The sequence below is a fragment of the Motacilla alba genome, chromosome Z (genome assembly GCF_015832195.1).
Source record: "Motacilla alba alba isolate MOTALB_02 chromosome Z, Motacilla_alba_V1.0_pri, whole genome shotgun sequence".
In the NCBI taxonomy this organism is placed as follows: Eukaryota; Metazoa; Chordata; class Aves; order Passeriformes; family Motacillidae; genus Motacilla; species Motacilla alba.
Window position 1 is genome coordinate 74,607,848 of NC_052046.1, and position 14,759 is coordinate 74,622,606.

The window sequence follows — 14,759 nt, forward strand, 5'->3', positions numbered from 1 at the left end:
TGAAAAGTATTTGTGAATTATTTTGATCTTCCTTATCTCTGAACTCTCCCAAGAACACTTTTGTTTCCTCTTCCAAGATTCCTATCTTTCCCCTTTTTCCAGGGGAAAGTATAGATATCTGATAATGATTTATTCTTCACTATTAATGCATGAAGTTTTTTATATTCGGCACTTAAAAGTGCTGAAACAAATTGTTAAATCACTTATCTTGATGGATGTGTTGGCTGAGAATCTCTGAATTTATGTAATACTGCTAAACATTGTGGAACAATGTCCAGAGCTCTCCGTGGGAGTGTTCAGGCTGGATGGGTGTGAGCGTGGCAGTGGCACAGGGTGGCCTTTACAGGATAATGGGATTATTCAGCAGTGTTTCCTTCTCTCTCTGCAGCCTTTCATGTCCCCCCGGTACCCTGGAGGCCCAAGGCCACCTCTCAGAATACCCAACCAGGTAAGGCTGGTCCCTGGTGCTCTGCTGGCCCGGGGGGAGGGTTCTGTCCCTGTGGTACTCACTTCTGTGTCAAACACTTCACTCCCTGCCCATCTCTGGTGGACATACAAATTAGATTTATTCCACAGTAAATACGGGGATTATTGGTGAGAAACAGGTCTCATGAAGTGCTCTGTGGCTCCTACAGAGACTCTGACAACTTTCTAAAAGCACTGAATTCCCAATTTTCTCTCATCTCCATCTAAGGATGTGCAGTGCCAGCGAGACAAGGATGAGTAATGAGCTGCTGTTCGTCAGCAGGGACCTTTTCTGGCCCATCTGTGAGAAGAGGGTTCTGGAAGTAGAGAACATTTGTGTTTTCAAGTTCTCCATAGTGCAGATAGAGGAGGAGAAAGAGTTGTCAGCAGATGAAAAGTTAAAGAGAAGCAGACAGAAAAACATCAGTGGAGCTCTGAGAGGAAAACTAGGTCATTTACAATATTGGGAAAGGTAGAAAGGATAAATGGAACAGGGTTTCCAGGACTGCCTTTCGATTGTCACGCTATACTCCAGCCTCATTTCTGGCTGTTTTTTATATTTGTGTAACAAAGTTTCAACAAATTTGTCATTGCTTTTGAGACACTATCACCAGAAGTTAGGAAATCTTAATTTCAGTGAGCTGAATGTATCAGCTGGTAAGACTTGTCCAGGTGTTTGTCTACCTGGTGATGTTTGGGGTCAGGTAAAGCTACCTGTACCAGGGCTACTTTCTCACCAGGGCACTGGGGGACTTACGTCCTTGATGAAGTGATCATCTGTGCAGTGCCATTAGTACTGCACTAAATATCTGATGACATTTTACTGCTGTAGCTCAGTTCACTCCTGATTTTTGCCCTTCCCAATACTGTCTTAGCCAGAGGTGTCTGAGCCCCTGAGCCGAGGGTTTGGGTTTCACACCCTCTGTGCCTGAGCTCAGTGAATCCTGGCAGGTGGGATGTGGTGGCTGGAAGCGCTGCCAGCCTGCAGGTTTGGTTTCATAAGTGTTTTTGTCTGCACACTGTGGTATTTTCAGTCCAGAGTGGAAGGTAATCACATAATCCCACTGAACTGCAGCTCTTGCTACACTCACATTATGCCAAATTCATTAATTGCTGCTTTAGCAGCACTGTCATTAGTCAAGGTACGGCATGGATGGGCAGGGTGTGGAACAATAAACTGTTGTGGTGCAGCTTTAAGGCCCAAATTTTGATTAGGTGGTAGTTTGGTCCTGGGATTGTGGAAAGGGTCCCTGTCCATGGCAGAGGGGTTGGAAGGAGATGAGCTTTAAGGTCCCTTCCAACCCGAACCATTCTGACATTCTGCTCACTCAGGATACATTTTTACTGAAAATGTGATGGTGCTTTGAAATGCTAAATAGCACCTCATGGATCAGCTGCAAAGATCCATTCATAAAAGTGTTTTTCTGCTTGACCCAGCTGCAGGTAAAATCCTGTAAAAATGAGCTTTAAACCCAATGCAGTAAACCCAGAGGGCAGATTAATGTGGGAATTTAAAAGCACGTTAACTCCTGACTCAGAGGTAACATCCAGGAATTAGGAATGAAATGTGTGTGCTGTGTCTTTAACATGAATTTCAAGGCATTCTGTGGTTTTATGCTGTGTTTTCCCTGCCTCAGGCCCTCGGAGGTGTCCCGGGGAGTCAGCCCCTCCTGCCCAGCGGGATGGACCCCACACGGCAGCAGGGTGAGTGTGGGACCTCTCCACAGTCCTCACAAACTGGCTCCTTTCTTCCTGCAGATCCTTAGGCTTTTCTGTTAATTAGAAAGAGATGATTCATTAAAAGTAGCTGTAGAAGGTGATTGTGTCTTGCATAATTAGAATCAGCTGTGTATTGCATAGATAAACATAATGTATTTTATATTTTGTTTGCAGGTCATCCAAACATGGGTGGGCCGATGCAGAGGATGACTCCTCCAAGGGGAATGGTGCCATTAGGACCACAGGTATTTTCTACAGAGGGGTTATCCTTAGTGACAGGCCTGTACCTAGTCTATATTCTCTGTCTGTGCTTAGCTTGGGCATTCCCAGGACTTGTTTTCGTAATCTGTTTTTAAAACAAACCTCCTGTTTTACAAAAAATCTGTTCTAAGTTGTGGCTGTACAAAACTGAAATGAAAAGTCTGTCATTTTCATTAATATTTGAGATTTAAAGAAGAATCCTTTCACTTGCTTTCTTTAGAAAAGTGTGTGTTGTAATCAAAGACTGACACTGGCAAGGCAGACCAGGAGTGGAGTAGGTGTTTCCTCCTCCTCCTCCTCACTGACTATGCTGTTTAGGAGGAAAATATTAATACCCTCTAACTTTGCCAAAAATACCTCTCCAAATTCTATAGACTTTTTTCTTTCATCCACTCTTGATCTACATTTTGGCACATGCAGCAGAGATTTTAGTGTAAAGGGAGATGTCCAGGCTACCGTTTGTCCACCTCGAGCATCTCTGTGGCTCTGTCCCAGAGGGACAAGGCGGGGGACAAACAGTCCTGGTGCAGCCTGGACCACAAATGCAGGAGGCTCCTCTGTGTTTTGTCAGCACTCCAGCCAGCAGCACGTGGGTGGTGGTGTTCCTCACTGGTGCTGCCAGTGTTTTGTTTCACAGTGTGCTTGTTGTGCCCACACTGTGCATTTTTGCTTCCCCATTTCAGATGATCTCCCAGGTGGCTTCTTGTTTGAATAACAACTAAACTCTAAATTATTGAATAGCTTTGCCTTCCAAGTCTCTTCACAGCTGTCTGTACAGTTTTTGGGTCTTCTTGCTACAAACCAGTTGTGCAGTTCTTCACAATCTCTGCTGAACGACCAGCAAAGCATATATATATATATATATATATATATATATAAATAAAATATATTTGCTATTTTTTAATGTGGCCCTGAAATGTATTTACCATTTTTGGAGGTAGAAAGAGAAGCTCTGCTGTGCTGCCATATGAGATTGAGCTGATCCTTTATGCAGCACCATTAGTCACACAGCAGGCAAATCTCCTGCCACTTTTTATGAGGATAATTTTTCCATTTTTGCTGTCATTTAAGATCCAATGTTTTTGTAAGCTTTTTTCTTTCTTGTGCTCAACATCATAACCTACACAAAATTTAAGTCCACAAAATTTAAGTTCACAAATGACTCCATAACTGGATAACCAAGTGCCTGGGCTCTGCAGAGAGCATCACTGCTCTGAAAGGACACCTGTATGGGTGGCAGTGCTGTTATTTAGGGCAAAGGAGTAAATCTGTTTAGGATTAGCAGTAATTACAGGTGGAAGAAAGTCAAGTGAGACAGATTGTTCTGCTTCTATTCCAGTGAATAAAAAGAGGTGTAATTTATATTTTTGTGTTAGTAGTGCAGTCAAACTGTTGTCATGATATCAGGTCATAAACTCAGATTTTATGAGCCTTGGGAATTTAATTTGTTGGCATTGCTAGGAAATTATTTATCATATGAATTATTCTTAATTTTGATTATCAAAGACCAGGGCTAGGGGAAAGTGTCCCTGCCCAGGGCAGGGGTGACACTGGATGGGCTTTAAGGTCCCATCCTGGGATTCTGTGATTTATTGCAATTGAATCACAGAAAGAGAAATGTAATGGTTCATTAGAAAAGTTACATCATATGGTTTAATTTTATAGAAACGTAATGAAATCTAGGCAGAAATAATACCATTTGGTATCTCAGAATCTTAGTAGGGGGTTCTGATTTTTAATTGCCTTGGTTTAGAAGTTGAATTCTTTATGAAACCTGACCCTTGCTGGCCATTACCTTGAGGTTAATGTATATATATAATATGTGTAAATAGTGTAATTCCCCCTGAAACCACCTTAACCATTCTTAGCCAATTTCTGTTGCTTGTATTGTTTCTCCTTGGGGTTAATGATCCTGATTTTTAGTCAACAGTCAGGGAATCCTGAAAGCATGAATGGCATGGCCTGTCCTGGCAGCAGTTGCACAGGGATGTCATTAACCTGCTGTCCTTTCTTTCCCCCTCCTCTTTGGTTTTGTTTTTTTGTTTTGTGGTAGTCTGACCCTTGGTTGTCGTTGCAGAACTATGGAGGTGCCATGAGACCCCCTCTGAACGCTTTAGGTGGCCCGGGGATGCCTGGGATGAACATGTAAGCACAACACAAATCCTACTGTTCCTAGAAAATGCCGTTATTGCCTTGCAGAAGGAGCAGTTGGGACAGACAAGGCAAGGAGAATGTGCTTTGATGACCAATAATTGCAATTTTAAGTGAACCCACAGTCTTAAAGGAGCCTTGGCTGTCCTAACAAGTCTGTACAAATACTCAGGGTTTTTTTTTCACAGATCAAACTTCAAATACTGGGAATATTTTGTCAACATAATCACTGATATATCCTTGTATGCATTTTTTAAAAATGACATTATTTATATTTCTACTTACTAAATAACTTGTGAGGAATGTTTTTTCTCTGCAAAATAAATCAGTACTTAATTGTAGCAAAATAGCCTTTGTCTAGAACTATTTATAAGAAAGACACAATTGATTTGAAAATATTCCTCAACTGCAGTTCTTATTTCCTTAAATGCATTTATTTCCAGTCTAAACAGATAGAGGAGCTTTACAGATATGTGTGTATTTCTGTCAGTGTTTCTATGTATTTCTGGGTCTGGAAAATCATCTGGTAAAAATGGTTATAATCTGAGTTCAGATTTATTCTAAATGTGAATATAGCTATGGCAGGCTGTTGCACCTTGTATCCCTGAAGACAGCCCCCCTTTTGAATGTATAGAAATACTTCAGATGTAACATTTAGGAGGCAAGAAAGATTTCTATATGCTTTCTCATTATATCATAGATACCCATTTTTACTCTAGTTTCTATAGAAAACATAAATAAGAAATGATAATTTTCATTTCGAGTGAAAAGTTGCCACCCTGAAGAAGTCAAAGAGGTACAGAAATAGATAATGTAATTTTTAAAAATCCACCATACCTCTAGTGGGTTTGGATTTCCAGACATACATTCAATTCTTAAAATCTGAAGTGGTGTGTTGCTCTATCATAAACATCACATATGGGGATTTAAGACAGTTCTAGGAGCCTTTCTGAGGGTAGGCATTTATGTTTTATAATTAAATTGATGTGGAAAAATATTTAGACATTTGAAATTCAGTGTGAGTCAGGTATAGGTACTGTAGAGGTTTTCCTCAGCAGAAGACCGTATAAAAAAGGGAAATTAACTTTCCAGAAGTAAATTGAGGGATAGATAAGATATTTTGAACCTATTTATTCACATAAATGAGAGTTTCCACAGGAAAAATAAGAAGAGTTTTCTGTATGACAAAAAGATTTCCTGGCATACTAGAAAGAGAGAAGAAGGATTGAAGTATTTAAATTGCTACTTTTTGTAAGCACATTTTATCAAAGGGTCGCTCTGAGTTGGGATTCTTTGAATTGTATTTTCAGGACATGAGGGTGTTTTCCTGCTGCTGTCTCTGAAATTGTCGTGAGGCCTCAGACTCAGGGCTGGCCTGGGGGCAGAGGCAGGGGATGGACCCGAATGTGCTCCCCTCACCCTTTACCCAGTGGGGGTCAGCTGGGGGAATCACATTTCACCTCTGCATAAGGATGTCCCTTCCCACCTGGGTGTTTTCTTTACATGACAATTTCCCGCTGCTCTGTTCTTCATTTTCTTGGGTTTTTGGCAGTGTCAAGTGCAAAAATGTGTTCTCCTCAGAAACAGCTGCCGTTTAAAATCCAGCTTTTCCTCCTTGGAATGCAAAGGGAAGCTGCTTTGGTTAAGAGCAGACTATCTGCCAAATGAAATGTTACAATTTTTCTGGGTGAGAAAGTGTTCTTTGTGGTCAGAAACTGCGTCCTGAGGGCTCATAAGGCAGCGTTTCAGCCCCTACAATCCACAGATGCAGCACTGCTGGGTGATTCCTTGCTTTGTCATCAACACCACCATCAGATTTCTGTTGGACACAGCTGATGCCCAGCCCATGTTCTTCCACAGAATAACTTCATTTTAGGCTGTGAGTTTTTCAGTTGGAACTTGGCACAGCCATTTTTAGGAAGATTTCATGTCTCTGCCAGTTTTTGGAAGAAAAAGGCAGATTTCAGGGAGCGGTGTTACATTTCACTGGTGATTTTTAACACCCTGTGTGACCTGCAGTGCTGTCTCAAGCACTAAGAATATCTCAGTCATGCCTCAGATTGAAAAAAAATAAAAGAAAAAGGTGTGATTTTGTCTTTTAACTTCAATTCACTAACTTGGGTCTAGATATTTCATTTCCTGATGGAATATATTTACCTCTTGGGAAACTGGAATTTCAGACTTTTATTTTTTCAAGCCAGGATTTGACACTTACAGGACAAACTCTAGAAAAATTGCAGTAAAAAAAATGGTCATAGCAACAGAGACTTTGTGAAGTATTTTGGAATTGGTACTTATGTGGTTGTGTTTTATGACCTTGTTGGTGCTTCCAAAATAAACATTTTGTAAAAGACAAAAGACCTGCTTGCATGGAATTTAAGAAAAAAAATCAAAAATTGCAGTTTGGGGTTTTTTATGTGTGTTTTATAAGCACTTGGCTCCACAAAACCCATGTGGCTTTCCAACAGAATCTGCTGCAGTGATTTCTAAGTCTATACTAAAAGCTGTCCAATAAATCTGAAAATTCCAACAGCTTTTTAGATGAAAGGTGAGTTCCCATGTCTCAGTGTATTTTCTGAGTTTCCATATTCCTGTGGCTTAACCCAGTTTTGTCTCAGAGTCAGTACATGTCACAGAAATGAGTGCAATGGTTTGGGGTGAAAACAGACTTTTAAGTGTTGTTGCAAATATTCCTGATTTCTTCTGAAAGAGAGGATCCAATAAACCAATAAAAAAAAAAAAAAAAGCAAGCCAAAAAAAAAAAAGTTAATATTTCACTTACATGGTCATCAGCAGAAGAGGAATTGCTGAATACTTGACCTGAGGAGAATTTTCTCTCTCAGTCTTTCTTTGAGTGAAGCAGAAAAGACCATACCAACATTCTTGATTTCCAGCTTTCCAACAATAAAGGCAGTGGAAATAAATAAATTTTCTGTTTAATTTTTTTTTGAGATTGTTCCTTTATAGTTTCATCAACAGTGTAATAAAAAAATAAGATTCAATATTAAATCCCTCAGGCAATGTATGCACTTAATAGTTTTTATTTCTGCAAGACTTAGAAAACTTTTAGAACTCATTAATAAAGGGTGATTCTTTCTCTCTGCTTCAGTCTCTCTCCCATGCCTGATGAGCTGCAGTGGTTAATGTTGCTTTTCTACAGCTAATGAGGCCAAAAGGCCATTGAAAATGTGAAAGCTTTGTCATCTGCTCTGCCTCTCTGTCATCAGGGCCTTCAGAAAGTGATTAAATCTTGTTTGTAAACAAGCAGGAGCTCTTGGTACTCCCAGAAATAATTATGGATTTGAGACATTATGCCTGTGAACATGGAGATTTTACCTCTGGTGTGATTGAGTCCCCTCTGCATTGTTAAGAGATGAAGCCAAAAATATTTTTCTGGGTTTAGCTGAGGGTGAGAAACTTAAAATAACAGCAAAAGTTATGAGAAAGACCCTCTGAGGGTTTTCTGGGTGTAATACGTGAAATTTGTTATCATGGCTGTTGTTGTTATCATCATCATCATCCTCATCACCATACAAGGATCATAGCAACGTATTTTGTATGGCCTCTTCTTTTATCAATTAGGTGTTCCCAAAACATTTATTAGCTAATTGCACAAGTTTTGCTAATGAAACCTGACTATACTGCAGTTTACTAGATCCACAGTAAATGAATGCATCCTCAGCACTTCGGGCATGTGCTCAATCATGTGAGCAAGATTACTGGGTTTATGACTGAACATTTATTTATTTTATGACTTGAATTTATTTTCTGAGTTGTAAATTAATTAATCAACTCACCAAATGACTAAATAGCAGTGCAACAACAAAAATTCTGCTCTTGCATTTTAACTTAGTGTAGTTATGGTTTGTAAACACACTTTAGCTTGAAAAAAGCCATTTCCTTCTTCTGGAAACAGAGTATACAGATCTTTTTCCTCGGAGCTGATCAGAGGATGGGCATGGTTCTGTGTCTCATCATTCTTCTTCTGTTTCAGGGGTCCTGGGGGTGGTAGACCTTGGCCAAACCCAACCAATGCCAATTCTGTAAGTAAATATTACAAATATATTGACATCTCTTGTGTTCAGGGAAGTATCTTCATGCCAGGCCCAGCCTTGCTGTAACATAAAGGTTATCCTGGGATCCTACATGAACAGCAGCATCTGGTATTTCTCCAGAAGGCAGAAAATCTTAATTTTCATTCAGGGATCATATATCATTACTTTAAAAGTGTCCATTTTTGGCACTTGTAGATGGATAAGAGAGGTCTGGATTGCCCTGCTAAACTTTTCTTCCTAGTTTTCTCACTTTTGGCTTTAATTCTAGTAGTAAAATTCTTCCATTTTCTTTTCCATGTACTCGATTAAAATTCATATTTTTTATCTGATAGTTAAAGTCTTTTCAGTCCCTGAAATCAATTGGCAAGTTCAATAATACATTTATTTGTAACAATAATTTGTTGTCTGCACAAAGTTGTCTGTAGGGAAATTTGTGTTTGTACAGTTACTGCTCCCACAACAGCACTGGCCTGTGTTCCTTTGGAGACAACAACAGCAAAAGCAGTGACAGAGAAGGAAACCAGTTTATTCACAGGATTTCTCCTGGACACTGTCCTTAAAAAAAACATAAATAAAAAGTGGAAATAAATACCAGTGTCTTCCAAGGTGAAAGATGTGGTAGCTTCTTTTCCTTTCGTGGTCAAGGTTGTATTCAAAATTAGGTATCTCTAAGAACATACAAATTCAGTTCATGCTTGGCTGACTCTGAAGTCCTGGTGACTGAAATGCAAGTATGTGCTGCCTGAGTCCATAAGCATAATAAACTACATTGCCTTAGTAATCTTATACCTTAACATTTTAATACTCTATTGTTTTAACAGTCAATATTTTGAAATTGCTGAAAAGAGGTGTTTATTTTGACAGCAGAGGCATTTTCCCCATGATTTTAGCTGTGTCCTTAGTTACTCTAATTGAATCAGCTCTCACCTGCAGCTGCAGGAGCCCGTCCCAGCGCAGAGGGACCCAAAATCACTGTTTTCTCTGTTGATGTTGCAGATACCTTATTCCTCAGCCTCTCCTGGGAACTACGTGGTGAGTGCCTTTGTGTGTGTTTGTTGGACATCACATCCCTGTCTCATTTGGGCAGGGAAACAGCAGCCCAGACTTTCAGGGGCCTGGGGGCTGAACATCTGGCCTGCACTGAGGTTTCCCAGCCCCCTCTGGTGCAGATGTGAGTGCTCATGACCAGAGTCATTCTCAGCCTCCTCCAAATTGCCCTCAGTGCTGCTTCACTTCAGAAAATATTTCTATACCTCATGCCATGTATTGTCTACAATAATGAAGGACAAAAAGCCCCTTGGCTTTCTCAGGAAAACCAATTTATTTATATATATAAATTATATAATTTAAAGCAAATTATTTTGTCATTTATTTAGACAATTAGCTGGGGGAAAGTTATGATTCTTGCAAGTGTCTGCAGCTAAAGGCCTCGTTTTGTCACAGCATAGTGGAAGCAGCCAAGATTTTGCTGTCTCCAAATCAATTCTTTCAATGCAGAACTTCACAGAGCTCTCTGTTTGGAGGAGGTTTTGTGGCTTTGCCACGTTCTATTGTTGAGGAATTGAAAGACATTTTGGGAATATTTGACTTCATAGAGAGCAAGGGTTAGGAGATGAGGGATAGGCTGGAGAGCTCCTGAAAAAAGCTTTGCAGTGATAAGATTTGTAATCTGGAATTACTTGCTTTGAGAACTTAATAACATTAATCTATACAAAATATATTAATATATACTCATATAAAATCCTATCTACTAATATATAAGTAGTATATATTATATGTATAAATATACAAATATATATTTTTAATACATTAATAGTATTATATTCTCAGAGTGGAAATAGTTGATACCAAGCAACTCTCTAGGAGAAGAAAAAACACAAACAATGGCAGTAAAAGCAAATTCAAAATGAGATGCAAAAGTTAATGAGGAGAGGTAACTTTTCTCAAAAATTACCAGCTACTTGTTGCTACATCTCTTTATCTGATGTTGGAAAACATGCAGAGAGAGCCCTTAAAAAAATCAAGTAAGTGAGCTTAGTACACAGATACATGGATAGAAAGTATATGGAGAGCCTGTGATGCCTAGGGAGTCATATGGGTTTGGATAAAATGCATATACAAATCTCTGGATAAAGTTTGTAGGTAAAAAATATATGGACAGATATCTTGTAAGCAGACAGAACAACCAGAGCCTTGTAATCAGTGCCACTGAAAAGATATCCCTGTCTGAAACAGAGTATCTGCTGTTTTAAATCATGACAAAAGAGATAAAGTGCAGTAGTAGCCATATGACAATGAAAATAATAATTATTACTAGCTGTCTATGTATGTTTTATTACAGGAAGTCAATATTTATTGACTTTAATTGATGTAGGTGTTTTTACCAAAGTGGAAGTTGGTAGTTTTTCATGTTACCTGAAGGGATTCAACAAACATAGGAAGGAAGCTGTTATGTTTCTGTTCTTAGTAAATGACTAGAGTGATTAGAATAAAATTCCTGGAGAAATCTTAAAGAACCTTAAAACTCTTGTTTAACAGCCAGAGCATTTTGTGTTTCTTAGCCTTGATCAGATTTGTGACATGGAAATAACCAAAACTTTAAAAAACAAATGTTCCCTGATATGGGGGGGAGGGATGTGTCTGTTTATCTTTTAATTCATGCTGACTGACAATTTTTACTCTCCCCAGGGTCCTCCAGGAGGTGGAGGGCCACCAGGAACACCCATCATGCCTAGTCCTGCAGGTACTGAAATATACTTGGAAGTAACAAAATTATTAAAGATTTTAGGAAGTACACAATTTTTTTTAAAATTAAAGAATCAGATAACTAAATTATTTGGTCTATATTTTCTGTATCAGGTTTTTTCCCTACTTTACTTCCCTACTTAACCTCTCCAGCATAGGAGGGTAGGGAAGTTTCCTAACTAGCCATAAAAACTTACTGCACCAGTATACAACTTAATTGAATACAATTTTAGGGATTTAAATATGTAAAAACAAAAATCAAAACCGAAACAAATGAAACCCCTCCGAAAATGAACAAACAAAAAAGGCAACCTAAGGTAAAGGTATTTTGAAGTTCTGTTTTCCAAAGCATGAAAACTCTTAGAAACTGGCTATCTGTGGGTTTTGCCATGGTATTTACTCACCTCTGAGACCAACAGCTCCAAGATTCCACAGCCCAACCATCTCTGTGTGTTCTGAGGTGAGCCAGCAGAACTTGGGGACAGCCAGAGATGCGTGTTGCGCAAGGTTCTGGTGTGCAAAGAACTTTTTGTCTGCCTCAGTGAATATTAAAAATATTTTAATAGGCTGACTTCACTTCAGGCTAAAAGCTTCTCTGTTCCCCCTTTTCCTCAGACGGCGTCTTTGAATGTTCTGGTGATATGTGGTGCTTTAGATATACTGGAATTATTTGCTTGGATTAATGCTTAGAAAATCATCCTGGAAATATTGATTAGTAGAAAAAGTCCTTGATTTATCTTTCTGTTGTACATACAATATCATTGGGTGTGGAATGGGCTTGTGGAGGGTGTGGGTGCAGAGTACTGAGCTCTTTTCATTCTCTGTGCAGATACCGATTTTCCAGAGTTGCCAACATTTCTTTTTAAATCACACTGTCCCTTAGGGATGTATCCAGACTTTTGTCAGGTCATTGTCCTGTCAGGTTTTGTCATTTTGGGTTTTTTTTTTTTTGCAAGCATTGCACCAAGCTGTACCATGAAAACAGATCAGCTAAAGCCTCCCTCAGGAGTGAAGGATCTTTGCACTGTGTTCCACTTGGATATATTCAAAATCATATGGACTTGACAGGGATGAGAGTAAAAAACTGTAACTCTCAGTCTGTGTAAGGAGAAGCTTTTTATATTTATTACAGACAGAAAGCAAATTACAGGAATTGTTGATAAGAAACAAACTCCTGTTCTATGAATAATATTGAAGATGAGTGAAGAAATTTAGAACTCCAGGAAAAACAGGGTTTTAGGAATTTAATAGTTACAGATTCTTTGTGATTTATAAACCTTTTAACAGTCATGTATAAAGAGCCCAGAAGTAGTCACTTGGGGACCATGGCAATTATTTCTTTTCATAGCCCTGTTGTGTGGCAGCAGTGGATAGAAAGAGAATAAAATCTGCCATTATATTGCCACTGTGCATGGGATTGAGGCACAGTAATAATATGAACAAAATGACAGGAAATGTATGAGGTGAGTAATTTTATTGAAAAGTGTATTTTCACACTTAAAATAATCTCTTATTACAGATTCAACCAACTCTGGAGACAACATGTACACTTTAATGAACGCTGTGCCACCTGGGCCCAACAGACCTAATGTAAATATGAATTTTCTTACATCTTTCTTTGAGTAGTGCAGCCTGTTTTTTTTATCCAAACACTGTCTTTCCAGCAGCTGTCATTGTTGCTAAGCTTTCCTTTTTATGTGTGGCTCTTCACTTATGGGCCTCTGGGAAAAAAAAAACCTGCCAGTAGAACTTAAAAATAAATACATGTAGATATGCTAAGTCATTATGCAGTAAATTGCAGATTGTTTGGCTATAATGGTAATATATTTTAAATTTGTGAAGAGCTAAATTTAAGGTTAATTATGTAATTGGATAGAAACTGCTCAAGTTGTGAAGGTGGTGAGGAGCTTTCCAACTTAGGATAGGTTAGGTGGGGTCTGAAAGCTGTTAATTAATCACTGATGGATTTAGGGGAGTTATAAAAGTTCCCTATAACTTCAATGGAGATAGGGTTGAGTTGCCAGCAGCAGTCTGAAAAGTCATATAAAAACAACACTGAAGTAAATAATAAATTATTACTGTGCTGGATTCCAGCTTACAGAGATGACAGTCTCCAAAAATCATGAAATTAACCCCAAAAAATGCTGGTTTCCAGTCTTCACAAGACTCCTTCTCTTAAAGGTCTGAATGGGACTTGAGAGTCTCTTCTCATTCAGAGCTGAGGATTTGTCCTAACTTTTTTTTCCCCCTTCTCCTGGGGAATATTTTCTCTTTGTTATTTTTCTCTTTATTTCTCATTATGTATTCTCTTGAGAATATTTTCTCTTTATTTTATGTGATAAGTAACTGTGCAGTTTTTAATGCCTGCTCCTTTTGTAGTTTCCACTGGGGCCAGGCTCAGATGGACCCATGAGTGGACTGGGTGGAATGGACTCACACCATATGAACGGATCCTTAGGTAACAGTAACAGTGAATGTTGACAGCGTGGTGAATTCTCAGTGCCAGCGCCGTTTTCTGTGACTGATTCTTGGAGTTCTGTGGAAGACAATTTGTTTAAATGTATGGAAAAATTCTGTGTACATCAGTGAGATGAAGGGAATGATTTGAAGAGGCTGTGGCAATGGAAAAAAAAGCCATTGAAGCTCAGTGAGCAGACTTGTGAACAATAACAATTCAGCATAGGCCTCTGTCTCCTAAAGAGAATTACTTTTTTTTTGTTTTAGGAAACATGTCCCTGAAATTTTAGATTACTTTATATAGGTACACTGTTACAGCCTTTCTTTACCTTTTACAATCCTAAAATGGATAGGTGGTTTAACCACTAAGGATGCACATTGTATTCAAATCAATAAAAATCTGTGTGAGCAGCAGCCACACCTTTTTCTGACGCTTTCTACAGGCTGAGAATTTTTTCTTCTCAGTTAAAAATGAAAAATTAAATTGCAAGTTATGGGAGGATTTTACATGTACCCAGCACATAGTTTATCCTTTTTGGGCCATGACAAAATAACTCCTGATAACCTCTCTGTATCTGGAGTTTTTGGAGAGAGAAATCATCTTCCTTCTCAGCCCTAGTTTGCCTGGCTGTATGAAGGAGCTGTTCCAGTCTTCTCCCACAGCTCCATTTCTGATGGTTTTGCTGTGATCTCTTCTAGTTTTGTACTCAGTACTGTTCCAGAATTTGTCCTTCCTGAAAATACATGTGTTTTGCTGCTAAAAAAACCCTTTTCTTCATTCATCCATCCTAAAATTGCATTTCTCTTATTCTCTGCTTTACCTGAGGTGAGAGCTACAGCATGTGAAAAAAGCCCTCAGTTTTCAATAGTCTTGCACTCACTATATTTAATTTTATTTGATTTCCA

The 14,759-nt window shown here is 38.8% G+C and overlaps 1 protein-coding gene across 1 annotated transcript in view; it reads left to right on the plus strand.

Moving 5' to 3' along the window:
* The window catches only part of SSBP2 (single stranded DNA binding protein 2), a 103,687-nt gene that overhangs the window by 71,140 nt on the left and 17,788 nt on the right, over positions 1 to 14,759 (plus strand). Inside the window, exons 5-13 of the mRNA XM_038125558.1 lie at positions 389 to 448; positions 2,103 to 2,169; positions 2,359 to 2,429; positions 4,523 to 4,590; positions 8,591 to 8,639; positions 9,648 to 9,683; positions 11,340 to 11,394; positions 12,916 to 12,986; positions 13,776 to 13,854. Of these exons, the coding sequence (XP_037981486.1) occupies positions 389 to 448; positions 2,103 to 2,169; positions 2,359 to 2,429; positions 4,523 to 4,590; positions 8,591 to 8,639; positions 9,648 to 9,683; positions 11,340 to 11,394; positions 12,916 to 12,986; positions 13,776 to 13,854 (556 nt within the window). The remainder of the gene's footprint in view (positions 1 to 388; positions 449 to 2,102; positions 2,170 to 2,358; positions 2,430 to 4,522; positions 4,591 to 8,590; positions 8,640 to 9,647; positions 9,684 to 11,339; positions 11,395 to 12,915; positions 12,987 to 13,775; positions 13,855 to 14,759) is intronic.